General features: G+C 58.6%; 9 protein-coding genes across 9 annotated transcripts; 5 read left to right on the top strand and 4 right to left on the bottom strand.

Annotated features, from left to right (window-relative positions):
• Positions 1-320: 320 nt before the first annotated feature.
• F5Z01DRAFT_681484 (putative GTPase activating protein) lies at positions 321-3,104 on the bottom strand (the record flags this gene model as incomplete). The annotated part of the gene is made up of 4 exons (XM_046265693.1): positions 321-1,692; positions 1,759-2,026; positions 2,124-2,153; positions 2,216-3,104. 4 exons carry the CDS (start codon positions 3,102-3,104, stop codon positions 321-323), a joined length of 2,559 nt encoding a protein of 852 aa, XP_046118378.1.
• Positions 3,105-6,225: 3,121 nt separating this feature from the next.
• F5Z01DRAFT_674191 (PrpF protein-domain-containing protein) lies at positions 6,226-7,519 on the bottom strand (the record flags this gene model as incomplete). Its single annotated transcript, XM_046265018.1, has 2 exons — positions 6,226-7,071; positions 7,133-7,519. 2 exons carry the CDS (start codon positions 7,517-7,519, stop codon positions 6,226-6,228), a joined length of 1,233 nt encoding a protein of 410 aa, XP_046118377.1.
• Positions 7,520-8,038: 519 nt separating this feature from the next.
• F5Z01DRAFT_622406 (C6 transcription factor) lies at positions 8,039-10,394 on the bottom strand (the record flags this gene model as incomplete). Its single annotated transcript, XM_046261264.1, has 2 exons — positions 8,039-8,885; positions 8,938-10,394. 2 exons carry the CDS (start codon positions 10,392-10,394, stop codon positions 8,039-8,041), a joined length of 2,304 nt encoding a protein of 767 aa, XP_046118376.1.
• Positions 10,395-11,164: 770 nt separating this feature from the next.
• Positions 11,165-12,233, top strand: F5Z01DRAFT_622416 (tricarboxylate carrier protein; the record flags this gene model as incomplete). Its single annotated transcript, XM_046261267.1, has 3 exons — positions 11,165-11,305; positions 11,368-11,699; positions 11,759-12,233. 3 exons carry the CDS (start codon positions 11,165-11,167, stop codon positions 12,231-12,233), a joined length of 948 nt encoding a protein of 315 aa, XP_046118375.1.
• Positions 12,234-12,710: 477 nt separating this feature from the next.
• F5Z01DRAFT_106400 (major facilitator superfamily domain-containing protein) lies at positions 12,711-14,710 on the top strand. Its single transcript, XM_046257367.1, has 2 exons — positions 12,711-13,106; positions 13,156-14,710. The coding sequence occupies exons 1-2, from the start codon at positions 12,856-12,858 to the stop codon at positions 14,429-14,431; spliced, it is 1,527 nt and encodes a 508-aa protein (XP_046118374.1). The 5' UTR covers positions 12,711-12,855; the 3' UTR covers positions 14,432-14,710.
• F5Z01DRAFT_106337 (uncharacterized protein) lies at positions 14,643-16,290 on the top strand. The gene is made up of 3 exons (XM_046257365.1): positions 14,643-15,499; positions 15,607-15,725; positions 15,777-16,290. The coding sequence occupies exons 1-3, from the start codon at positions 14,854-14,856 to the stop codon at positions 16,020-16,022; spliced, it is 1,011 nt and encodes a 336-aa protein (XP_046118373.1). The 5' UTR covers positions 14,643-14,853; the 3' UTR covers positions 16,023-16,290.
• On the top strand, positions 16,108-17,574 carry F5Z01DRAFT_106352 (NADP-dependent oxidoreductase domain-containing protein). The gene is made up of 2 exons (XM_046257366.1): positions 16,108-16,580; positions 16,633-17,574. Exons 1-2 carry the CDS (start codon positions 16,558-16,560, stop codon positions 17,504-17,506), a joined length of 897 nt encoding a protein of 298 aa, XP_046118372.1. The 5' UTR covers positions 16,108-16,557; the 3' UTR covers positions 17,507-17,574.
• A 67-nt stretch (positions 17,575-17,641) lies between these two features.
• F5Z01DRAFT_622130 (HIT domain-containing protein) lies at positions 17,642-18,205 on the bottom strand (the record flags this gene model as incomplete). Its single annotated transcript, XM_046261239.1, has 1 exon — positions 17,642-18,205. One exon carries the CDS (start codon positions 18,203-18,205, stop codon positions 17,642-17,644), a length of 564 nt encoding a protein of 187 aa, XP_046118371.1.
• Positions 18,206-19,452: 1,247 nt separating this feature from the next.
• F5Z01DRAFT_674184 (uncharacterized protein) lies at positions 19,453-22,403 on the top strand (the record flags this gene model as incomplete). The annotated part of the gene is made up of 3 exons (XM_046265017.1): positions 19,453-20,025; positions 20,074-21,651; positions 22,353-22,403. The coding sequence occupies 3 exons, from the start codon at positions 19,453-19,455 to the stop codon at positions 22,401-22,403; spliced, it is 2,202 nt and encodes a 733-aa protein (XP_046118370.1).

Below are 22,403 nucleotides of genomic sequence, written 5' to 3'. Positions count from 1 at the left end.
AACCCCTTTCTTCTATTCTTCTTCACCACATCAAGGTATCCGTCCTTGTTACATGAGCCATGATTTTATCCCCCCCTTCTTCTCGTCTACCCAAGGTATAAAGCGCAAACAAAAGATGTACATTTTCCCCCGTGCTCGACTCCAGAGCCACTGGTACTGTGGCCATGCATCCGTGATTCGTGAATAAAGCCTCCTGTCGAAGAGAGGCCAGTGCCCTGTGGGCTGCCAAAACAAAAAAATGAAACAAAGAGAATGAAAAGTCCTCGTATCCGGAACGCCTAGCAAAAACATCCTCCTCCCGCCTGCTGTCGCGTCGCGCCCTACGCCTCGCCGCCCCGCGGCCTCGATGCGTCCCTCTTCTTCCGCCGGAACAGCGTGCCCACGCGCCGCACGCCATCCTCATTGTCCGTCGTCGTCCCGCTGACCGTGCGCGACCCGCCTCCCTTCTTGTCCGACGCCGTCTTGTCGCGCCGTTCCTGGCGTCGCTCCTCAATGGCGCCCTGGCTCAGGTGGTTGAACCCGTTACGCCGCTTGAAGCAGGCGTCCATCAGCGCGTTAGCGTCCAGCATCTTCCGCGGCATCGCCTGCACCACGCCAAACATCTCCATCGGATCCGTCACCCCGAGCACCTCTGACTCGCCCGTCTTGAAGATGGCCAGCGCCGTCCGGAACAGCGTCTTGGACCCCTCCAGGAAAAACACGTCCCACACCCGCAGCGTCGTCTCGATCGGTAGCGTCCCGATGAAGCAGCTCATGAACCACGCCGTCATACACATTGTGATGGGCGGTAGTCGCTCCGTCGAGAGACTCGCATGGTCGCGCCGGCGAAAGTTGGGGCGTCGCATCGAGCGGCCCGTCGACGGCCGCGACTTGGTGCTCGGCTGCGCCTCGAGCTCACCGCTGATCTTGTCCCACACGGCGGGCATCGTGTCCCGAATTTCCGTCATCAGGACGCCCAGGTCCACCTTGGATCCCTCCAGGCTCATCTCGTGCGTTCCCGGCAGGTAGATGTTGGTGATCACGTTGAGCAGCCAGAAGCACTGCTCCTCCGTGTCCACAAACAGCAGCAGGAGCCCCGCGATGAAGTTGAGGCTCTGGCAGTAGCCAATGTTCGGGTTGTAGATGGAAAAGGCAAAGAGCACGCGGCGCAGCGACGAGATGATGGGCGGCTCGTCCAACTGCGCCTGCACAGTATCGTCCTCGGCAATCTTGCCGTTGCCCGCGTTCGTCGTCGACGTGCCCGGCGGCTTGAAGTTGATATTGTCCGGAAACGTCCGGTGCAGGTCCCGCTCAATGGCCTCCACGTCCACCCGCTTCGCCTTGAGCTGGAGCATCTTGTCGTATAGTCCAGAGTACTTGGCCAGGATGGCGGGCCCGCCGGCGTAGTAGAACCAGGCCGCGCCCCGCCACTCGGGCGGGATGCCCTTGCGGACAAACTTCTTCGTCTTGGGCGACATGCCAGGGAACCGATTCGGCTCGTCCGTCATCAGCGAGCTCTCCTTCAGGTACGCCACCCACTTCTTCTTCCGCCTCGCCAGGTACTCGGAGTAGCTGCGGTCCCATCGGTCGTACTGTTTGCGGCTGACGTGCTGCGTCTCCTTCTTGAAGCCGTAGCGGTCGCGCGAGCCCGGGGCCTCGGGCTCCACGGACTCTTCCACCGCGGTCGGCGCCGGGCTGAGAGGCGTGATGGGGCTGCTGGGTGACACAGGCGAGGAGCTGACGCCCCGCATGGGGGCCAGTATCGAGGAGTGCGGCGACGTGGTCGCGGAGGCGTGCGCATCGCGCCGGAGCATAGGCTGCGGGCCCTCGGACGGGTCGGACTCGAGCGACTTGCCGGAATCACGCTTCTCCTCCTCGTGCACGTCCACGTTGGCCAGGTGTGATACGGAAGCCATAAAGGCCGGTGAGCTGAAGAACATGCGTGACTGTCGAATCTCCGCGTCCAGTTTCGACGCTTGCATCTGGGCCGGGGTGGGCGGCGCTAGGTCTTCCTCGATAATCACGGGCTGGATTGGGGGGGCCGATGCTGAAGTCGGAGGCTGATACGGCTCACCGTGATCAGACGTCGAGTGTCTCGAAAAATACAGCTCGTCCACATCAGTGGCGGCCCGGTCCGAGCTCACGTCGCGGCTCCGAGCCTGCCGCAGCTGGGGCTGGACGTCATCATCGAGATTCCCCTGCACGGGGTCCGCCGATGCATTGTTGAACTCATCACCGTCGGCAAGATTCCCCTCCTCGTGGTCGCCGTCGTCGTCATCAAAGCCCTGTTCATACATGCCCATAACATCTTCAATGCTGGGCTCGTCCGCGTCCGGCACGTGGTCCTCCTCATGATCATGGTTCGCGTCAAAGGATGTGGCCGAGCTATCCTTGGTCATGATACTGCTTCTCTCCGTGTTGGCGGTGCCAGGGGCGGATGAGGCAGTGAGCTGGGATCTGAAACTCGACCGGATCTCATCCCCGCTGACCCATGGCGCCGCCCCACCCATGGGAGGCGCGGACCCCGTGCTGTCAATACGGTTGCTGTAGCTGAAATGTTGACGTGTGGCAGAAACCGGGGGTGGCCCGGCATATCTCATACGCGATCGACCGTCAGAGAACTCGCCGCTCGTGGGAGACATGCCCGGCGCCCACGTGGACGCGGAGACGTTGGACGAGACGGACGGACGCCGCGGACGCCATGGATTCGGTAGGGGGTTGTGGAACATCTCAGGGCCATCTTCTGAAGGTGTTGGCAATAGAGGCTGCCGCACACTCTGTTTTCGTGGTCGGGAAAAGTTCAAATCAGGTGCTGCTGCCGGTTCCGCACTCCGCATGTCCGGGAAAGAGGTCTTGGCCGTCAGAGGCCGCGAGGGCGGCCCGCTGTAGGAGTCGTGTGCGTCGGGGAAGGCTGTGACCGGTGTGGTCGGCCGGGAACGCAGAGAGGGTTGGAATCGAGGTGAGGTCGGGCTCGTGAGCATGTGTGCGCCCTGTCCGCCACCGAGTGAGTCCCATCGCGGCGAGGTTAGCGCTGGCGGTGGTCGGCGAGCCGAGCGCGGTGACGAGGGGACGGAGCGAGGCGCGCTGGCGTGGAACGGAGGAGGGAGGACGTCGGGGGTGGTCATGGCAGCCACGGCTGGCGGCATGCCACGGGGAGACGGATGTATTTGATCGTAGTATAGGTTGTGATCGGGTTGGTAGTGGAGGTGCTGGTGCTGATGCTGATACGACGGCTGGGCGGTCGCGGTCATGGCTCGATGACGCCCATCGTCCGGATGCCAGTGGTTGTTCATGTTGAGGTTGGATACGGCCATGGGCATCATGGTGGCGCTCCTCGAGCCCAGCCTGTCTGTGGGTGGCGGCGTTCAAACGAGTGTGTACCCGGGATTCGAGCGAGCGATGGGTTTCAATGTCTGGCTGCGTGTCGTCGTCGATTGTGTCAGGAGCATGGCATCGCTAAGGAGACATGGCGGTTTGGACGGTCGAAGCTCGCGTATGCGGTGTGACTGGTCGTCGAAGTGGCTGTCGATTGGTGGCGCTGGATTGCCCCGTGGGCCAGTCGTGTCGTGCGACCGGGACCGACAGACAATGGTGAGGTATTGGATGAGCGATGGTGTGGTGTGCTTGGTGCACGTTTTCTTGGTGGCCGGTCTCGGTTCACGGGATGTCGTCGTGATAGATGGAGGATGGGAAGAAAAGGAGCGTCGTGACAATAGTCAGGTCCAGGTGAGGTGGTGACGACGTTTTGGTCGGAAGATGGTGGAGGAGTGTGTCGTAGATTCAACGCGAGACGCACGAACGCATAGGGCCGAGGAGAGTTGAATGAATGAATGATGCATGAACAAACGAGTCGCTTGAGGCTCAGCCGTCAGTCAGTTCTCCATCACAAGCTTCCCTTGCGATGGGCGGAGAGGACATGGACTGGAGCAGCGCCGTCTGCGTTAGCCAGCGTTAGCAAGCTTTAGCCGGTGGGCTCCCACGCAATTTCCGCGGGACGGTAGGGCCCAGTCAGCCCAGCTCGGCCAGCACTGCAGCACACAGGCAAACAGCACTGCAGCAGGTCCACCCATCCAGTTTGTCACTCCGTCTATGCAGTGCATGCACCGGAACGCATCCGTCTTCTCGAAGCAGGAAAAGCTGGAAAAATTTGACAATCCTTGCATGGCGGGCTGTCTCCCCAGACGTCCTGATGTCGCTGACAGCAGCTGCAGTCGCGGTTGCAACAACTGGAGTCCACAACCAGAGTCAACGACCGATCGATTCCCCTGGATTTCGAGAGCTCCTGTCCTGTCCTGCCCAATGCCGTCGACGATGTTCAGCGATCCCCATTGCGAGTCTCACTGGCAGTCGCACCCTGCATTAATTGTGCTGCATATCCTGCAGCTTGCTGCACTACTGCTGCATAATGTCCGCACATGCTGTGACAGGAACGCCTCATCATTAATCCAGCAGGTGCGTTGGGGGCTGCCTGCGCGCTTTGGTGCCTGACGCTAGACCCGCCCTGCAGCGCCGGCGGCTTTACCTTGTCGTTGGGATGGAAGGTACAACCAGGGGCTGTTAGCGCTTCCCGGATTCTTCTACCACCGTTTACTTTATCTGGTGTCCCAAAATCCAACTTTCCAGCCTGGTCTGCCAATATTCTGTTGCTATGACCTCGTACAGCGCTATATTCCCCGTTGTATGGACACAGACGGGCGGACGTGCTGCTGCTTGGAGAATGTCCTCCATACACCATATGAATTAGTCCTTCCCCTCGCGCAGCCAAGCAAGGACATGCCCTGATCACGTCAACAAACTCGCCGTTGATCGGTCGATTGCTGGAGCACGGTAATTGTCAGCAGCCCCAGGTAATGTGCTCGCAACGTCATCAGGACCATGCGCGAACCCGCCCGCGGTCCTCGAGTCAACGCACGTCGCAAGCAAACGCTCATCAAACCCAAACAAGCAGCCTCACGGGAGGCCAGCCGGAGGATGCGGGCCCCGGACACTCGTCGCATGGCAATGATGGGAGGCTCAGGAATGATGGCAGGCAGGCTCAGGCGTGGGTTGTGCTAACAACTAATAGTAATTAGGCGCATTGTCCCCTGGCGCCGCTCATTTCCGTCCATTGTCAAAGACTCAAAATCTCAAATGACAAAACCTGACAGCATTCCGTCCGAAAGACCAGGCATTGCTGTCTGTTCCCCACGTCTGTCATCGGGTCCCAGCAACGTGGGAACGATGATCCCCCTAGTAATTCCCTAAAAACCACCAGTGCCCTCGTCAATCTCCGATGGCATGCCCGATTCCATGATCTCAGCATGCTTCGAGATGCATTCTCTGCGCTCGCACTGCCTGGTACGTACGTAGGTATTCGAGTAGCGTCGGTCCTACATCGCGTCCATTGTCTCGCAATATGCATTCGCGTACACGACTCCAACTTCTATTAGTTGTTGATTGCGTACTCCTGTGCGCGCCCGTGTCTTGTTGGTAGTAAATAATCACGCCGCGTACAATCGCGTCGCGTGCCTGCGTCCGCAGCGCAAACTTTATTCAGCAATCTCCATCCACCGTTCCAATCGCTTCTGCCAAGCGGCGGCTAGACGAGCGGCAGACCCGTCCGTCCCGGCCTGTTTCCCCTCGCGCGGCCATCTCATCTCGTCCGTTTTTCACTGCGTACGTATTTCACCGTTTCACGTAGACCTGCCTGCAGGGCAGCCAGGACGAGATGAATCTGTGCCGAAATGTCTCGCCTCCAAACCTGAAGAAGAAACGAGAGCACCTGGGGAATGCGCTTTGCCGCTCATTGGGCGCGCGGAGCGTCCGCCTGAGACCTCTCCTGATTGACCTCAGCTGCCATGTCTAGACGACGGAGCGTGCCGTCTGTGGCGAGCCTAGCTTGACTCGGTGGGTGGTGTGGCTTGTGGCTCAGGGTAGGCAGTATCAGCAGGGCGACTCGGAGACCGGAGGGGCCAAGGACTACCTACGGCTACCCTAGAAGTAGCCATAACCCTCTATCTTTGCTGTCGGAAGCCTATTAGTTTAGACTTGTACATGGAGAATGAAGTACTTATATTGATTCTTTGTATAAAGGGAACTGCTCATAACTTCAAGGTTCATGTTTGGTCATCTTGCATGGGTTGTGCCGTGCGTTGGGCGAGCACGGTGTGCACCCTAAGCAACGAATACTGACATGATCTCCTGAATCATCTAAAAGCAATTCCTTCAGACGCCAAGCCAGTCATATTACTTATTGGTTATTCTCATTTACGCCTCTTCTACATAATATCGCACCTTACCCTCAAACAGCCTCCTCGCCGTCCTCGACACCGCGCAGCCCCTGACACCACCAGCCTCATCCAGCTGGACACCCACTTGAATGGTGCCCTTGCTGTGCGCAATGGTGACGCTACGCTCATGGGCACCCGGGACAGGTGGCGACGGCGTCCTCTCGGGACTGGGCAGGGCATCACAATCACCATCACTAAGAACCGCCTGGCCCGCGAGGTCCGCGACAATTGTGCCCGGCGAGCACAGTGCTGACGCCAGACACACGGCACCCGTCAGCTGCAGGCTTGGATGCGGCAGACCCATCGAGTAGGCCTGCACGCGGATATCTGAAGTCTTTTTGGCCGACGAGTCGGAGGAGAAGACAGGTGGGTAGACGAGCGCGACCTTGGGGGTGCCCCGTGTCTTCGAGGCGACCTCAACGCTAGACGCCAGACCCATCGCCACCGCGCCCTCTCTCCGGATCGCCTCAACAAGGACATGCTGTGCCTCGAGCGAGGGCAGCTGACGCAGGGTCGTGCCGATATAGGGTGCGTCAATGAGGACAAAGGGGTTGGCCGCGTCGACGAGCGAGACGCGCACGTCGAGAGCCTCCTCCACGTCTGGCGACTGCACGCGCAGAATCTGTCGACGCTCACCCGAGGGGAAGAGATGGCCCGTCATGCTGCCGGCCGGGTCGACAAAGTTGCACCGCACCTCGCTGCCGGAGGTGCTGACCCCGGGGATGGTATAGGTGCCGTCCTCCTGGTACTCGCCGTGCTCGTCGAGGGCGACCGTCTCGACGACGATGCGGTCGGTGTTGGTGCTGTAGACTCGGACGTCCATCTGCGTAGTCTTGCGTCAATTTTAATTTCTCAAAGAGTCAGACACAGGTAGACAGGCTTACACTCGTCTGCCCCGGCTCTGGACGCACGAGGCCCTCCTGCACTGCAAAGGGGGCTACCCCTGAGACAATGTTTCCACACGTCCCCGTCACGTCAATCGCCTCCTTTCCCACGGCCACCTGGACAAAGGTAAAGTCCACGTCGGCGTCTGGCCTTGTGGACTTGGCCACGACGGCCACCTTCGACGTTGTAGATGTGCCGCCGCCCACGCCATCTAGTTGCTTCGGGTCGTTACATCTTGACCCCATGGCGGAGATGAGGTGCGGTGCCCAGGCGGCCGGGTCTTCTGGGAGATCTTTGCGGTGGATGAACATGCCCTTGGACGTCCCCGCGCGCATGAGGGCGCAGGGCAAGGCGCAACGACGGCGAGGTGTGGTCTTGACAGCCATTGCGTTGTGTGTGACGGGCCAGTAAATCTTTGGCACGGGATGCTGCTGCTGCTGCTGCTGCTGCTGGAGGGCATGAAGCGGCTCTGTAGGGATATGCGTTATAGTTGAAAAGGCTAGTCTCGGCTGTGATGATACGCGGTGGTGGTGAAGACGTTGTGGGAACACACGCGACACCAGACGTCCCGACATGATATGGGTATGAGCATCCTCGGCTCTGCTGGCGTGGCCCCGGCCAAGCCCATGTCATTTATAAGCTGAAGCGTGCGAATTGGGAGGAGATGGGAAGCCATCTTCATCTCGCATCGCTGGAGATGGGCCGCGGGAAGGGTGTTAGTGGGAGTGTGATGTGTCCGCGGGAACGGATGTGGAGACGGACGGGAGCGCCACCACAATGCACCCATTGAACAGAGCACCACCTGACAGATTTTCAGGAGATCTCAATCGGATTCCGAGATCTTTTGAGTCAAATCGGTTCTGCGCACGCGGCATTTCACTTGTTTTGCTGTGCTCCCCCGGGCTTCACCACGGTGCATAGTGATACGAGTCTGTCGCCGACCCATTGAAGCCAAACAAGGGGTCCTGCACAAACCCATTGCTGCCACCGCTGTCATCCGGGGGATGGAAGTAGCCGCTGCCCTCGGTCGGCGTGGGATACATACCCACCGCCGTCGCCGGTGCACCAGCCATGTTGTGCACAGACGGAGCCGGCAGCCACGCCGTGTCTGGCTCGAACCCAGCGGGCGCATGGGCCCCCTCACGTCCGTGAAGGAAGCTCTGGATGATGTTGTCAATGTCAAGCCAGTCAGGGTCGTTGGGTGAGTAATCCCCCAGAGCTGTGGCCGGGGGTAGCGCGTCCACAGTGCTGCTGGCGTTGGTGTGCAAGTTGCTCGCTGGCACGTCCAGCACAGGCTCAGCCTGCTGCTCTGCTGCTGTGGCCGTGGCCGCCGCAGAATCCATGACCACATTGCGCAGCGCATCACCCGAGGGGGTCAGCGTGACGCCTAGCTTCTTCATGAGATTCTGTATGATCAGCGACGCCTTGTTGACCGCAGAGTTGGTCGCCTGGTTCTGCTCAAAGACGGCGAGGCACGTCGCCAGGTTGGCATGCGCCGACGAGTCGCTTCCTCTGCGGGCGGCAATGCGGGAGTGGATTGTCGCGGCGACATAGGTAGCGTAGGAGATGAGGTAGGGCGCCCTCCGTGTTGAGAAGGCCTGGTGGTAGGCCCGGACAAGGCTGCAGATGGTCGAGGCGGCGGACGCGCATTTCATAAAGGAGTCGACGGAGATGGAGCGGGACGTGCTGTACAGGTGGCCGTCGGCTACAAAGGGTCGATGGAGCAGGATGATGAGCACGTTGTACATGGCACTTGATGAATGTTAGTCCTATGCGTAGAAGATAAACGATAAAGGCAACTCACTTGAGACTAAAGACGTGGGGAGGGGGATACTCCATCTCTCGCGACTGTCGTCCCGGATCGAGCTGTAAGTGCGGTGGCAAGTCTCGCCTCCAGTTGTCGAGCCGGAGCTGTAGCTTCTCGAGCATGGTTGACAGTTCCCTGGGCGTCTGGTCCGAGCTCCGCTCCGTGTAGATGCTGTTGAGGATTTCGCTCATGGTCAAGGAGAGCCTGCACAGACTGGCAAACGTCGAGTTGCTGTAGGCCGGAGAGCCGGGGTAGTGCGTCGTGGACGACGAGTAGGCGAATGGCTGCCAGTGCTCGAGCTCCTCGTACGAGTCAAGGAACTTGATGGGCACCAGCGCGTCGCTCTCCTTGAGCGTCGACGGCCGCCCCTGGTAGAGCGACTGGATCTTGTCAACGACAAAGGCGGCCCAGAAGACGCGCCTTCGTACCTCGAGATCCTCGTCGGAGAAGCGTCGCGTACCGGTGAGGTCGACGTGCAGACCAAGGTCGATGAGCATGCGAAACGCCAGGCCCGCATACAGCCAAGCCGCGCTCCTCTCGTCGCCGAGCGCGAAAAGCGAATTCGTCATGAGCAGGAGAGCCTGAATCGTGGTGACATCGCTGCGGTCCAACGCGCCGCCCAGAAGCTCCCGGACGCGTCCTCTGTACCGCCACCCAGCCGTACGCACATCCCCAGGGTCTTTGCGGACCTCGAGCCGGGGACTGAACTTGGAGGCGGCAAAGTAGATGGCGTTGAGGAGCAGCTTGGAGAAATAGGGGCCCCCGCAGGCCATGTCGCGCATAAAGGCAGGCCGGTACGTGATGAGGCACGAGTGGTGCTGCCTGTTCCAGTGGATGGACAGCAGATGCATGCCCAGGTCCGGCTCGACGCCGTCAAAGTCCAGCTTTCCGTGGCGGTAGTTGAGCTCCTCTAGCTGTCGTTGGCGGGCGGCCTCTGCGACGAGGCCTCGCTCAACCCATTCGTCTGGCATCCGAGGGTGTTGCGCCGTAGAGCGCTCCTGGGGATGATCCTCGTAGAGGGTGCTCGTGCGGCCATGGTAGCTGGACACGCCACTGTCCGAGACGAGGATGCGCGCCACGCCCTCGCGCGGGCCATTCTGCTCCTCGAGAGGGTTGGTGTTTTCGTGGGCGCTGATGCTGCTGCTATTGTCATGGACACTCGCCGCCCCATGTCCCGAGGGTGAACGCTGCTGCTGCAGCTCATCATTGTCACCGCCATGACTGGACTCGGGAGCCTGGCTGCTGGCGCTCTGCTGCTGTGATTTCCGCAACTTCTTGCGCTCGTGACGCAGGCGCCCTGCCTCCTTGGCCGACTCGCTGATCGGCTCATAGACACATTCGTGACCGTAGGCTTTGCAGTTGACGCAGGCGGGCCGCTCATTGTTGCACTTGATCTTGCGGACCCGGCAGCGGGAACAGGCGGCCGGGGCACGTCGGGCGCGCGAGGGAGGCATTGCGTCGCATGGCACGGGACGTGGTGCAGGTGTGTGGATGGAGGAGTCTTTGGGAGATGCCGCGGGAATCTGGCCTGCTATGAGAGCCTGGATGATGTGGGCCGCGTCTGTGGGGAAGAGAGCCAAGAGTGAAGAGACCACATTGTGCGAGGGTCAGCAAAGCCACGGGAAGCACTGGTCATGGAGAAGCGTGAGGGGACGAGTCGGCAACCGACTCGATTTACCATGGCGACGAATCATCGTCAATGATATGCTTATTAGGCCAGTTTCTTCATGTTCTTCATGATCACTGCCTACATGTACCAAGAGGAAGACGATGATACTAAGCGGGCGTCGATGAGAGAATATCGCAATAACAGAGCGATGCACCTAAAGGGCCCCGCGTGCCGTGTCCGAGAGCCCCACTTTATTTCCCGCAGCGCCGAGCGTTCCTGATGAATGAACCTGTTGGTTCCCGCCAGGCAAAGCAGAGTCCGAGTGGTGATCGCGCGGCGCTGCTCGAATCTACAGAGCAGAGTTCTCGTAAATACGGCGCAAAGCTACTCCCGTGCGCTATTATATTCGTCGCGCCCCCAGACCCGAATCGTGCCAAGGTCCTGGCTCGGCCAACGTCCGACTTCCAAACTGAGCCACCCTCAACTCTCACCTCTCAAGCTCGGTCGACGTCCGCGTTTTGCGTCTTGACTTGGATTAGAGGATCATTTCTCGAGACTCTCTCCTTCCTTCCCTCGAATTATCGCCATCACCACCAGCTTCATCCACCACACATCATGGCTGCTGTCGTAAACGCTCAACCACCTGTCGCTGCCCAGGCGCAGGCGCCAGTCAAGGCCAAGAAAGCCCAGGTTGTTACGCCTGGCATCTCACTCATCGCCGGTGCTGCGGGCGGCATGTGCGAGGCGACTGCCACTGTACGTTTCCCATCGCACAATTTCACGTCCTCAAGATCCAATCTGACTCGGGAAATCCATAGTATCCCTTTGAATTCGCCAAGACGAGAGCCCAGCTCAGCAGATCAGCCCAAGGGGCTGCCGCCGTTGCCGGATCGAGGAATCCTCTGGCCGTCATTGCGCAGACGGCTCGCACAGATGGCATTGGCGCAATCTACACGGGCTGCTCGACGCTGATTGTCGGCACTGCCTTCAAGGCCGGTGTGCGTTTCCTGTCCTTTGACGCCATCAAGGGCATCCTGGCCGACTCCGAGGGGCGCCTCTCTCCCGCGCGGGGCATCCTTGCTGGCATGGTCGCCGGCGCCGTCGAGAGCGTCGTGGCTCTTACACCCACAGAGCGCATCAAGACAGCATTGTGAGTTGGGCACCTCGTTGATGTCTGATGTTGCAACGAGCTGACCAAGACCTTTCCAGAATCGACGATGCTAGGTCAAGTACACGCCGGTACAATGGCGGTATTCACGCGATGCGGTCCATCATCGCGGAGCGAGGCATCCGTGAAATCTACCGTGGTCTCCTCTCCACAACCTTGAAGCAGTCTGCCACCTCGGCAACCCGCATGGGCTCCTACAACATCATCAAGGAAGCGGTCGCCGCGCGAACAGACGTCAAGAACATGAAGAACCCAGCCCTCACATTCGGCATGGGCGCTGCGGCAGGCGTCATCACCGTCTATGTCTCGCAGCCGTTCGACACCATCAAGACGAGGACGCAGGGTGCTAAGGGTGCCACCACAATGGAGGCGATCCGCGACGTCCTTAGGGAGGGCGGCGTGCGGACTTTCTGGAGCGGGAGCTCCATGAGGCTGGGCAGGCTGATCCTCAGTGGAGGTATCGTCTTCACTGTGTATGAGAATGTATCGGGGTTCCTGATGGGATTCAAGCGGTGATCAGGAGATGGGCAACAGAAGGAGAGAAGTGCTTCATGATTACATATAGACTATGATAGATATGCATATGATACCGAGAATAATCTAGCTGGGCCTAGTCTACATCCATTCAGAATTAGAAGAAGAGCGAAATTAGGAAGCAATAAGGATGAATGTCTAACGGTCAATCTTGTGGGCGTCCATACTCGGTACATTCTCCCAGTCGTCGAATGCTCAACGCGACTCACTGTAGATCCCCCCTCGCCTCCATGTTGTTACTGTGCCCACTGCCCATGTGCATACATGTAAGCTTAAACTCTATCCCCTCCCCGTGGAGGAAATGGACCCACTGAAACCATAACTCAGCTCGAAAATTCGCAGAGGTGCCCCGTTTCCCTCCAAACCTCCTTGGAGAGATTCAGCTTTACGCCAAGTGAAAGGCGGAGGTTCTCTGCTCCCGCGGGAATCGAACAAAACGCGGGGATCTGATTCTGGGGCCCCACGACCCGTGTGTGCGAGACGTCCACAATGCCTCCAAGACTTCATAGGCCTCCAAGCAGACTCGACGCATAAAAGCGCAGCGGTGCCTCGCCATTGTGTGGGAGAAGATCATCATCCAGCCACGCAAGCATCCGCACACACCATGCCTGCCCCCAACGATACTCCCGCGCACCACGAGAGGAGCGAGATTGAGATGGAGAAGCACGAGCTCGAGGAGCAGGTCGAGGAGCGACAGCCCGTCGAGGGCGCCTACATTGCCCCCGAGGAGATCCAGGCTCGCTTCCCGTTGCTGCGCGACCTGAGCAAGGAGCAGATGGACGCTCTGAACAAAAAGGTCGTGAGCAAGATTGACTGGCGCATGATGCCTTGCGTGACGCTCATGTTCCTCATGAAGTGAGTCTTGGAGAAGGATGATTTGTGACAACTCGACTAACAAAGCTAGCTACCTCGACCGCATCAATGTCTCCAACGCCCGTCTTGCCGGCCTGCAGGAAGACCTGGGCATGAGCGACACCGTCTGGAACACGGGCATCTCGACCTTTTACGTCGGCTACCTCATCGGCCAGCTCCCCGGTAACCTCATCCTCGCCAAGACCAGCCCTCGCTTCTTCCTGCCCACCATCATGGTCCTATGGAGCATCGGCACCATCTGCATGCCCGCCATGACCAACGGCGTCGGCTTCTGCATGATCCGCTTCTACATTGGCCTGACCGAGGCGCCCTTCTTCCCCGGCCTGACGCTCATGACCTCGTCTTGGTACACCAAGGAGGAGTCCCCAATCCGCATGGCGATCTGGCACGCCGGCAACACCATCTCCAACATCATCTCTGGCTTCCTCGCCGCCGGCATCCTCGAGAACATGGACGGCATCGCAGGTCTACACGCCTGGCAGTGGTTCTTCCTCATCGAGGGCATCGCCTCCCTCGCTGTCGCCGGCGCCTCCTTCATCTTCCTGCCCTCGTGGCCGCACGATTCGACCGCCTTTAGTGAGCAGGAGCGCGAGATGGCTCAGTACCGTATTTTGGTCAGCAACGGCGGCGTCGACGAGAAGCTGGGCGGCACGTGGGACGGCGTCAAGGAGGCCGTGCGCGATCCGTTCACGTGGTACTTTTGCCTCATGCACTTTTCCCTCGTCACGGCCCAGAGCTTCAAGGACTTCCTCCCCTCCATCATGAACACCTTTGGCTTCGACAAGTTGACCACCTACCTCGTCCAGGCGCCCCCCTACGCCATCGCCTACATCTCCGCCTGCCTGCTCGCCTGGTCCTGCGGTCGGATGCAGGAGACGACGTGGCACATAATCATCCCCATCATCGTCTCGGCCGGCGGCTGCGGTATCCTCATTGGCACGCTCAACGTGGCCGCGCGCTACATTGGCATCATCCTGCTCGTCAGCGGCACCTACTCGGGTCTCAACTTGCAGCTGTCCTGGGAGACGACGGTCGTGCCCCGGCCGCGCGCCAAAAAGGCGGCCCTCATTGCCATCGCCAACTGCATCAGCCAGGTCAGCCACTGGTTCAGCCCGTACTTTTACCCGCGCAGCCAGGAGCCGTACTACCGCATGGGGGGCGGCCTGCTCATTCTCGGCTGTGCCCTCACCGTGCTGTCTGCCGTGCTGGTCAATCTACGCGCCAAGAAGCTCAACAAGAAGCTGGACGAGCAGGAGGGCTGGACGGAGCACTCCGGTGTGGAACGGGGCTGGCGTTACAAGCGGTAAAGAGGGGGAGATACAAGGTGTCGGGGTTGGTGAAGAAGAGAAAAGTCTGGATCGAGTGAACAAGCAGAAGATGCCTACGTTAGTCTCAATGCAAGCGTCAATGGAAGAGCAGAGTGATCTCCGGTCCCTCCCTGTCCCCTGAGTCCTGGCGGCGAATCGCGGGCTGCTCTGGTGCCCAAAGAGGAAATGCCAGATGCACGCCAGCGAAATGACCCGCACGTGATGGGACTTGAGCATCGGCCATTCGAGGCCAGGCTACCGGTGACGACTAGTGACTTTGCGTGCGCATTTTCTTTGCAGTGTCTTTCTTTTCGTAGAGAATATTGATCAATCACAGTTGGGGCGTCTCCTCAGCCGGACCGTGGCGGCCCGCTATTAGCCTGGGTGCTTGAGGCAGATCACGTGCTTTGGGCAACGTAGTCATGACGTCACAGGAGCACCGTGTGCAGCTTGCCTCAGCTGTTAGAGCAGCGCCAAGGGGTGAGTGCGCCAGCTCTGGATGCGGCGATGCATTGCGCGATTGGGCGACGTGGGAACCTGCGCCTTGCGACACACACCCCTTTCGCGCGCCCCTCGTCAAGGGGCTCGAGCTTGGGGACACTCTGCTGACGGGCGGGAAAAGCACAGTGTTACTTCGAGCGCACACAGTCCTAGCTCCCAGCCTGCTCCCCTCACGCAAGCTCTGCTTCCGTCCTGTCTCTCACTCCCTCGGTCGCGCCAGCAGCAGTAACGGTACATGGCACGCCAGCCATGATCGCATACATTGTGAGGTACCTCCCCTTGGCCCGCCAGGTCCGCGCAGCCTGGTAGCCCAGTCAGCGCCCCCAGCTTCTCTCACTTCTTCCCCTTCTTCCTCTCCCCTTCTCACGCCCATTGAACTTTGCATCACCCCATTGCGCCCGTTTCGCCTGTACACAACTTCGCGGAGAGCTGCGAAATATCCTCACGACACCCCAATTGCCTTTCACCTCCTACCACATACGTCATCATGTCGAAGCGCGGCCGCCCCGAGGAAGAGGAGGAGCTTGTCTCCCTGCCTGAAGACGACGATGGCGAGGAGGAGGAGGAGTAAGTGGAATCTCCACCCAATTGGGCGCATTGGCTCGCGCCGCGACTCGCTGCAGCTTGTCATTTGTCGCATTGGGATTTTCGAGACCGTGCTGACCCGTCTCCAGGTATATTTCCAGTGGCGACGAGGAAGACATCTCCGAAGAAGACGGCGATGAAGAGGACGAGCTCGAGGAGGGCGACGAGGAAGCCGAGGGCGAAGAGGATGAAGCCAATGGCGAGCAGGGTAAGCAGGCGCCCGACCTGTCCGCATCGACTCGTACTGACCCCATCGCAGCTGAGCCCCCGGCCAAGAAGCGCAAAACCACCGAGGAGACCAAAAAGGGCGACGCTGAGGCCGAAGGCGACGAGGAGGAGGAAGAGGATGCTGAAGCCGAGGCTGACGACAAGGCCGCCGACAAGGGCGACGAGGCTGGCAAGGACACCAAGGCCGAGGCGGCCAAGGAGACTGCCGACAAGCCTGCGCCCGCCGAGACAAAGTCTGAGGAGAAGGCAGCGGCTGGTGACGCCGAGTGATCTGTAAAAAGATAGATAGCGAGCTACGTCTTTTTTCATCTAGCACTGCCGAATAAACGCCACGGAATCTCAGCCATCTGAGTAGGCCTCGCTGAACGCAGCAATCTTTCCCCGAGGAGGAGGATCGCCCCACGATGTGAGCTAGTGCTGCTGCCGACCAAGCTAGGAGCTCGCTGGAGCAGTTACTTCAGCCTATATGGCTTTTGTCGTCACTTGCGCGCGAGATCATCCACCGCGCCACCACAGGCGCTCGTCGGGCCGCCAGACAAAAGTGCTGGGTGAACCAGTTTGACTGCCGCTCAGCCGGGCGAGTATTTGCCTTCTGCTATATCTATAGGGACCCAGCGAGATACCGGAGCGTTGCCCCCGGTCTTTTCGATCATCGAACCATGTCTTGGCATCCCGCGGCAGCGTCATGAGGGGGAGGGGCTCTCCAGCGCTAACGCTCCAGGAATCCGCAACAGTACGTAGTATAAGTATTCCGCGAGCTCCAGACTCTATGCTTGTCTATCCAAAACCAATTACGATACTAGCACAGCATCATGGCCGAAACTAAGCAGACAACGTGAGCACCCCCTCTGCTACCTATGCAGCAACATGGGCTAACAACAACGCAGGCGCACCTTCACGCTCAACACTGGCGACAAGATCCCCGCTGTTGGCCTGGGGACCTGGAGGGCCAAGCCCAACGAGGTGGCGACGGCTGTCGAGGCTGCCCTCCGCGCGGGCTACCGCCACATCGACACCGCCCATGCCTACGGCAACGAGCGCGAGGTCGGCGACGGCATCAAGGCCTCGGGCGTCCCGCGCTCGGAGATCTGGCTGACGACCAAGCTCGACAACCCATGGCACAAGCACGTCGTCGAGGGCCTCAACGCCAGCCTGGAAGCGCTCCAGACGGACTACCTCGACCTCTTCCTCATGCACTGGCCCTGCTCGACGGACCCCGACGACAAGTCCAAGCACTACGCGGACTGGGACTTTCGCGATACGTGGCGCGAGATGCAGAAGCTCGTGGGCACCGGCAAGGTGCGCAACATTGGCGTCTCCAACTTTGCCATCACCAACATGGAGAAGCTGCTCGCCAGCCCGGACACCAAGATCGTGCCCGCGGTCAACCAGATTGAGCTGCACCCCTCGCGCCCGTCGCCCAAGCTGGTCGCCTACAACACGTCCAAGGGCATCCACTCGACGGGCTACTCGTGCCTCGGGTCGCTCGACTCGCCCCTGTACACAAACGACAAGATCCTGGGCATCGCCGAGGCCAAGGGCAAGACGCCGCAGCAGGTCCTCCTCATGTGGGGCCTCACCAAGGGCTGGAGCGTGATCCCCAAGAGCGTCACGCCCAAGCGCGTCGAGGCCAACTGGCAGCTCGACGGCTGGGGTCTGACGGACGAGGAGGTCAAGGCCATTGACTCGATTCCCGACCGCTTCAAGGTCTGCGACGACAAGTGGCTGCCTGTGCAGGTCTTCTTCGGAGATGATGAGTAAGGAGGTGCAATGTCGCTGGCTCTATAGAGAAATAGAATAGAGAATAGAAAGAAAAACAAAGTGACAAAACAAAGTGACAAAACAAAGTGACAAAACAAAGTGACAAAAGATTCCCGCCCCTTTATCCTGCTGTCCTCATAGCTTGGACTTGATCTCAAAGTCGTCTAAAAGGTCTTTCCCTTCCTCCTGTATAATTTCGGCCACCCTCTGGCGAATGTCGGCCGCGAGAACGACCGCCTCGTCATCGTCCAGCTCTTCCCTCGTGCCACGGCCAAACATGGTGAAGCTCTCCCTCAACTTGCCCTGCGCACGGAGCTCGGGTCGCGGGATGATGTGGTAGTGTACGTGGGGGACGACCTGGGCGGCTGCCGCGCCATTGTTCTGCACGACGTTCCAGTCGTCTACACCTGTGGCGCGACACACGGCTTTCGAGAGGACGCGCACGGCGGCGCCGAGACGGCGCGCCTCGAGTGGTGATGTGTCGCTTAGCTTGGGGCGGTGCTCGCGCGGTGAGACGAGGAGATGACCGCGTGACAGCGGCAGGATGTCGAGGAAGGCGATCAGCGTCGGTGTCGAGAGCAGGAGGAACGAGGACGGGCTGGTCTTTTCGGGGTCGATTGAGGCGGGAGGATGCGCTGGGTCGTAGGGTTTGTGCGTGTCTGCAATGTTGCAGAAGGGACAGGGGAGGTCGGTGGTCATGGTTAGGGATGCGGTGCGAGGAAGTCGTAGGTTCGACGTGCTGGCGCGAAGGTGATGGAAATGGTGGTAGATGAGCCGAGGTTGGCGGGTCATCGTGGGCGTTAGGGGGGACTTTGGAGCCAGAGCGAGGACGGCGGTTAGTCGGATCTTGGAAGAGAATCCTTACGGGAAAATAACAGACATCAAATTGAATATTCTCTTTTACTGCAAATGTGTTCTTTTCTAAAGTTTGTGATTCTTTATGCCGACATTGTGAGCGAGTGCCATCCGTGTCCAATGTACCTCCCATCGTCTGTCGATTATCATGAGATGCAAGTCACCATTCTCGAGAGTTGAGACACTGACACTATCCGTCATCAATAGTTGCCGATGAAATCGCCGCTCTAGAAAGCTTTATTTGAATCATTATTCCCTGTTGCTTTCTACAAGATTTGTTGTACATGTCAGCCTTTGCCTCAGAGGCTTCGATTGCAACACGTTTTCAAACGAGCAACTACGATTGCCTGTGTACTATCGAGTAGAGTTGGCGAGCCTGAGACCCAAGTTATGGCAGTGCGTGATGTAATGCTGTGTGAATGACAAACATATGTCGATGCATCAGGCAAACATGTCGTTCGCTTCCTCGCAGTGAAATGACCACATAGCAGCGCATGGCATGACAGCACACAACCGGAGCAAACAAGACGCGCAGCATCATAGAGCGAGACATGGGCTTTGTCCTCGCAAGTATTAGAATAGATATACGATGTGAGTAACCTAATCAGTTTGGTTGCTCAAACCAAGCTAGACAACCTATTCTGTATAACGTAGTCACACAATGATTCATTCTTCAGATACTTGGACGGCGCAGTATAGATCACACCCATATATATATACACGAGTGATTGTTCCTTAGTTTGTTTGAGCGCTTGGTCCTATTTGCAAGACTAATGGGTACATGCATGATGCGGACGACATTCACCACCAGGGAGCACGAGCACCAACAACCTGACACCTGCAGGCTGACATGGACTGAAAGAAACAATAGGATTTGAGGCCCAGGAACAAGTCCCATATCAACTGCCCGCCTCCGTAACTTGTGGTGGGGCAGCAGCCAGCACAGACATCAGATGTGTTGGCTGCACTGACCTTCACTTCAGATTGCTTTGTCCCTCCATTCCCCTCAGTCGTCTCGCGTTTTGGTCGACTGCGGCCTGTACCTCGTTGCTTTGCACTGCTGCTGCATGCCCCGTACAAATATGGCAACCATGAGCCGCCTGGATAGACTGCTCGAGACGGTGCGCCTACAAGAGAGAAAAGATCGCGCGGAAAGAGATCGACTTAAGAGTGAGATTGTGCGCCTAGACCAAGAGCTTGCCAGACTCAAGAAGGAGCGCGTCAGCATCAACGCGCGTCTCGAAAGGCACGACGCGATCAAGCCCAAGCTCGAAAGCCATGTCGCGACCAAATCGCAGCTCGAGGCTGACATTGCCCAGCTGGACGTGGATATGAAGAAGCAGCTTGAGCCGTGCAACGTCTCCAGCGGCTCGTCGTTCAAAAGGTTCTTCCAGCAAGCGCAGCCTATCATTGAGGCGTTGCTGCTGCAGCAGGAGGAGAAACTCAAGTGCGTGGGCGAGCTGGAAAGGAAAGAGCCGGCCCTGTTTGATGAAATTGATGCAGAGGACATCTACCTTCCGGAGTCAACGCCATTCGATGCTGGAGTTGGCGATGAATCTGGCCCTGTAGATCCTGGCGAGGACAGAGCTGTCCCGGACTCTGTGTCCAGGCAACCGGCAGATGTCTCTTCCCTCTCGCTTTCATCTTCTTCAGGGCGGCAAAAGGTAACGAGAGCGCCAACAATCATCGACCCAGACTAATGTGTACCCTAGAAACGTCGCCTGTCTCGAACAAAGGACATCCCTCGAAAGGCCCCCAGGCTCGGAGAACGTTCGATCGACATTCACACATTCTTCCAGAACGGCAAGAGCAGACACAGAATCTTCCGGGCAAATGGCGACGAGGAGAACTGGTGGATCGTGTGGTGCAAGACACACAAGTTGAGCTTTACCACAAAGAACCCACTAGCCGGCGCGGGCAAGTATTTACACTCCGACCGTCATGGAGGCATGGACAAGTCGAATGAAACGGCCGTCGTGCACTTGGGGTACAAGGTGCTCAACTGCACGCCCGAGCTGGTAGAAGCGAATAACCGCGCCGTCGATGCTGGCCAAGACGGCCGAGAGCCTCACCTTCCACACAAAAGCAGACGCCGCGCTACGCTGTCGGACGAGGATGATGATGAGGCCGAATTTGTTCCCAAAGCGTACGCGAAGAAGCCTATGCGGCGGAGAGCTGATACCGCCTCGCAAGCCGTGCTCGACCCTAAACCTGGTGAAGTCTATCTTGCCTGGATAGGACAGAACTTCAGGGCGGCAATCTGCTTGCCACTCCCGCCTAGTGTCGACGGCACTGGCATTTCGGAGCTGCAGGTGCAGAGAGAAGATCTGGCGAAGGAAATGGAAAGCGAGCCCCCTATTTGCTACAGGAAGAAGACAGATGGCGGATTCGCCTGGGCCACGGACTACGAGGACCATGGGCCCAAGGTCCAAGGGCGGCAACATCCTGTGGTCGTCATCAACAATAGCAATATGAAGAAATGGACGCGAGCCTGGATTCCAGCAAATAGTCTCTTAGAACTCGACAAGACCGATCCATCGTTGCAATCCGTCGCGAACCGCAGCGTTGTCCTCACAGAGTTGCGCCGAAGAAAGGACCTTGAGTGGGATGAGAGTGGGAGAATACACAAAATCGCTAGTTCCGGTTCTGTTACAGACGCGCCATCTTCTCACGGTTCACCGAGGAATCAAGCAGATGTTCTCGGGCAGGATGAGAGTGGGAGGATGCACACAGTCGCTAGTGTCGTTCCTGTCACCAACGCGCCACCTCCTCACGCTCCAGCGAGGAATCAAGAGGATATAGATGATGATTTCGTTGACGAGCATGCAAGAGGAGAGATGAATGCTGTGGAAGAAGCCCAAGGCCAGGATCGAGGCAGCCCGGACGCTGTGCATGGCGAGGAGCAGACTACAGATGCAAACGTCAACGACCAGACAATCAAAACCAACGTATCGGAAAGTGAAGGGAACATCCAACCAGCCGAGGAGGCAGACACAGCGGGCAAATCACCGACACCAGACCGCTCCAGGAGCAGCAGTCCCGTCTTCGGGTCAATGGAGGCAAAGGTTGAACCACCTGATAGCTCCGACGAGAGCCAAGTCGCGGCCACGCACAGCCTATTCGGGTTGTACCCAAGGATGCGTAGTCCTACCACCTCTGAGGCCATGGACACTAACGATTCCATGGGTGGTGAGGATGGGCAGCTCACGCTCACAGGCAAGGCGCCCCTGGCTTCGATGGAGACTAGAGGGCTTCTCGACGGCCAGTCCGTCCTGTTTTCACACTCGGACGTAGCTCGTGACTTTCTTAGGGGGGTAGCTCGAGACGCTCTGAACTCTGCTGAGAGAGACCTGGAGTACCCAGCGCCTAGACACGAGGCGGCCATGAGCGATAGTAGTGACGCACGAGCAAGGGCCAGCTACTATACTGGGCATCATGCGGCAAGTTGGCCAACGCACACGGAGATGGGAAGTGCGAGCCACCACCACCACCACCAGACGGAAGATCCAGCCGTAACCGCAAGTCGTCGTTCAATGTCCGGTTTTGGGCATGTGAATGGAAGTCAGGGCGAGCCAAGCAGGTACTGAGGGGTCGAAATTCGTACGGTTGGCTTGGACCACATGCTGTTGGCAGGGGACATTGTGATTGTTTGTTTTAGCCTTGGCGTTGCGGCGACGTTGTGGAACAGATTTGGTCGGCGAAATCTGTAGGGACACAGAGACAAGTGTCTGGACGATTGTGGTAAAACGATAGTGTCAATGAGCACTCACCGTCGATCGATGATCGGGTACTAACAATAAGTGCCATCACTGGATATGTCTCGGGCCATCCGAAGAGGAGAACTGGTTGCTGAGAGCATGTTGACACATTGTTTCCACTGCCCCCTGAGCAGCTACCCCTTCATCGAATCGACCCGCCTCCTTCAGTCTCAGCCCGAGATGTAAGGCGCGCAGTGCGTATCACATGCCGTGCTGACACTACCGCGTTGTAGTCGGCGACCGCCGTATGCAAGTACGCCCGTGGTACGACTGCCGTCGCATAG

The sequence above is a fragment of the Emericellopsis atlantica genome, assembly GCF_019669845.1.
Source record: "Emericellopsis atlantica unplaced genomic scaffold F5Z01scaffold_13, whole genome shotgun sequence".
Classification (NCBI taxonomy): domain Eukaryota; kingdom Fungi; phylum Ascomycota; class Sordariomycetes; order Hypocreales; family Bionectriaceae; genus Emericellopsis; species Emericellopsis atlantica.
Note: the sequence above shows the minus strand (reverse complement) of the source record. Positions and strands in the feature narration are given on the sequence as shown.

Excerpts from the sequence above, each read along its gene's own strand:
- F5Z01DRAFT_106337 (XM_046257365.1), top strand. The coding sequence starts at position 14,854 with ATGACGTCACAGGAGCACCGTGTGCAGCTTGCCTCAGCTGTTAGAGCA. Across the intron at positions 15,500-15,606 it reads GATGGCGAGGAGGAGGAGGA|GTATATTTCCAGTGGCGACG; the intron begins GTAAGTGGAATC and ends ACCCGTCTCCAG. Across the intron at positions 15,726-15,776 it reads TGAAGCCAATGGCGAGCAGG|CTGAGCCCCCGGCCAAGAAG; the intron begins GTAAGCAGGCGC and ends ACCCCATCGCAG.
- F5Z01DRAFT_106352 (XM_046257366.1), top strand. The coding sequence starts at position 16,558 with ATGGCCGAAACTAAGCAGACAAC. Across the intron at positions 16,581-16,632 it reads GCCGAAACTAAGCAGACAAC|GCGCACCTTCACGCTCAACA; the intron begins GTGAGCACCCCC and ends ACAACAACGCAG.
- F5Z01DRAFT_106400 (XM_046257367.1), top strand. The coding sequence starts at position 12,856 with ATGCCTGCCCCCAACGATACTCCCGCGCACCACGAGAGGAGCGAGATT. Across the intron at positions 13,107-13,155 it reads ACGCTCATGTTCCTCATGAA|CTACCTCGACCGCATCAATG; the intron begins GTGAGTCTTGGA and ends TAACAAAGCTAG.